We start from the raw sequence: 2,258 nt of genomic DNA on the forward strand, positions 1-2,258 counted from the left end.
CCCTCAACGTTCCTCTCCATTTGTTCGAATTGTGGAACTGTCGAATTTTTTTTAGCATTTTTGCACATCACAGTGCGAACAAGCAAAAAAAAACAAGCAAAAAAAAATTGTCGAAAATTTTGAGACCAGATTCCCGCCAATATCTGGCAAAATGGCGCATGTGTGAAACAAAAAACTGTTGGAGCGTGTTAACGGCTGATTGAAATTGCTATATCGAATTCAATTGTGTTATTCATCGAGTGAATATATATTTTTTTTTATATATATTTTTCCTTTGAATCCTCTCGGCCGATTTCATGTGCCATCGCCTCTCCTTTCCCCGTCATTTCTTCATCTAATTTCTTCTTTTCAAAGTAAATGTAACATTAATATTATTTTTAATAATCTTATTATTCATTATTCATTCATCCACCTGTTAATTTAACAATATAAACCATCCTTTTAATTCCATAATAAAAATCTATTTCTGATTCATAAAACATAAAAAAAATAATTACTAAAGCGCCTGGTGTAATTATTTATAATTATTACGGGTGTTCTCATCTATTCTTCTTGGATTTGGAAATGGGGGTTTGATTTCTTTTGCAGCAGCTCCACACAGTTGTTACTATTTTCTTTAGAACGTACAGAATAATTAGTGCACATGTGATTATAAATCCGTAAACATCCAGGAGATATAGTTGCCACCAGGATAACTCAGTTGCTGGTGATTTCATGACTGTTCCGTGTCTTGCTGTGTATTCTACCCAGTAAACTGCTGTGTCCAGAGCACTCATGGGTCGGCTCAGGAACAAATCCGAAATGTGAGCGATATTTTTTCTTTTAACAAACAAAAATTTATCAAATTTCAATTCTCAAGGATAAGAAACAATTGGAATTGAGGGAGTCTATAATAGGCTCTTCGATCTTATTTTTCAAAAATTGAATCGAAATTTCAGAGTTCCATCCTAATTTTAATTTGATATTTCTTCTACTTCTTTTTTGTTAGAAACTCCGAAATTTTTTATGTAATTACCGTTGATGTTTTGAGATTGTTTGGACTGCATTTGAATGGTGTAATTAGTTTATTTAATTAAGAAGAAAAATCAATCATTGACTCCTCCATTTTTCTTTGCTAAAATTGAATGGAAAAATTCTCTTGATTTCCAGTTAGAAATTTATTATTCTTTTGGATCTCAGTGAGAATTCCAATTTTATATTCCTTTTACTTAATTATTACGAGAGAATCTGAAATTTTTAATTTACTTAAGATGAAAGGATGAATTCTATACCTCGAATGGAATCCCTTCAGAGTTTTTGGATTGAATTAGGAGGATGTAATTGGTTTATTTAATTAACGCAATTGAATCTCACCTGTACTTCGGATCGTTCAGTACTGCAATGATAGCATTAGTGAGACCGTCCACAGAAAGGGTGTCAATACTTAAAGCAATCGCTATATTTTTGTTCTGGTAAGTCCGAATGTTCGTGTGCTGATCTCCAAACAGGGGAATCCCAATCATCGGGACTTTGTGAGCCAGCGCCTCCTGGGTACCCAGAAGACCCCCATGAGTGATGAAGGCGCGAACATTCTTGTGCTCTTCAAAAAATTTGTTTCCATGAAAAAATAATCAAAGGATACCCGAAAGTAATGAGTGCCCCAGAAAAATCTAATTGAATTTCAATAGAATCAGTCAAGAACTGATAGAAATTGAATATTCAATAGGATTTTTTTGGGTTTTGTATTGAATTTTTTACTCAGGACGGCGACTTGCGGCATCCACGAGGACGTCATGACATTTTTGGGCAGACCCTTGGGCAGAATCTTGGGGTCTGCTATTTTCATTAATACTCGGACCGGCGCGATCTTCTCGAAAGTCTCGTACAGGATTTTCAATTTCTCTGGTGGGAGCGTCTCGATTCTGATCATCGAACCGAATGTGAAGTACACACAGCCCTCGGTACTCGCATCCAGCCATTTTTCCAATTCCTAGAAATAATCATTTTTAATTATTCCATTATTCTGAAATTCTTCGTGTAACTTCATACGAATTTCTTGATAATTTTTCTTACACCCCATCGTTTTTTTATATTGAGGTTGTTGTCCCGTAGAATTTTTTTTCGACAGTTTTCGTTAACAATTTTATGGTGAATAGTTTGAAAAATTAGCAACAAAATGAGCCTTTTCCGTTTGCAATTGACCGTTTTGAACTTGAGATATAAATTTTTGAAATTCGAGTGATTTAACACGTGTTTAAATGGAGTTTTGCCGATTAGAA

General features: G+C 34.5%; 1 protein-coding gene across 2 annotated transcripts in view; it reads right to left on the reverse strand.

Moving 5' to 3' along the window:
- Positions 1-371: 371 nt before the first annotated feature.
- Positions 372-2,258, reverse strand: part of LOC105263035 (UDP-glucuronosyltransferase 1-9) — a 13,125-nt gene continuing 11,238 nt past the window's right edge. For both annotated transcript variants that reach the window (XM_011298990.1, XM_011298991.1), the window contains exons 4-6: positions 1,738-1,969; positions 1,354-1,579; positions 372-819 (exon numbers count right to left, since the gene is read on the reverse strand). In XM_011298990.1, the coding sequence (XP_011297292.1) occupies positions 540-819; positions 1,354-1,579; positions 1,738-1,969 (738 nt within the window). In that variant the 3' untranslated portion in view covers positions 372-539. The remainder of the gene's footprint in view (positions 820-1,353; positions 1,580-1,737; positions 1,970-2,258) is intronic.

Source organism: Fopius arisanus, unplaced genomic scaffold, assembly GCF_000806365.1.
Source record: "Fopius arisanus strain USDA-PBARC FA_bdor unplaced genomic scaffold, ASM80636v1 scaffold00012, whole genome shotgun sequence".
In the NCBI taxonomy this organism is placed as follows: domain Eukaryota; kingdom Metazoa; phylum Arthropoda; class Insecta; order Hymenoptera; family Braconidae; genus Fopius; species Fopius arisanus.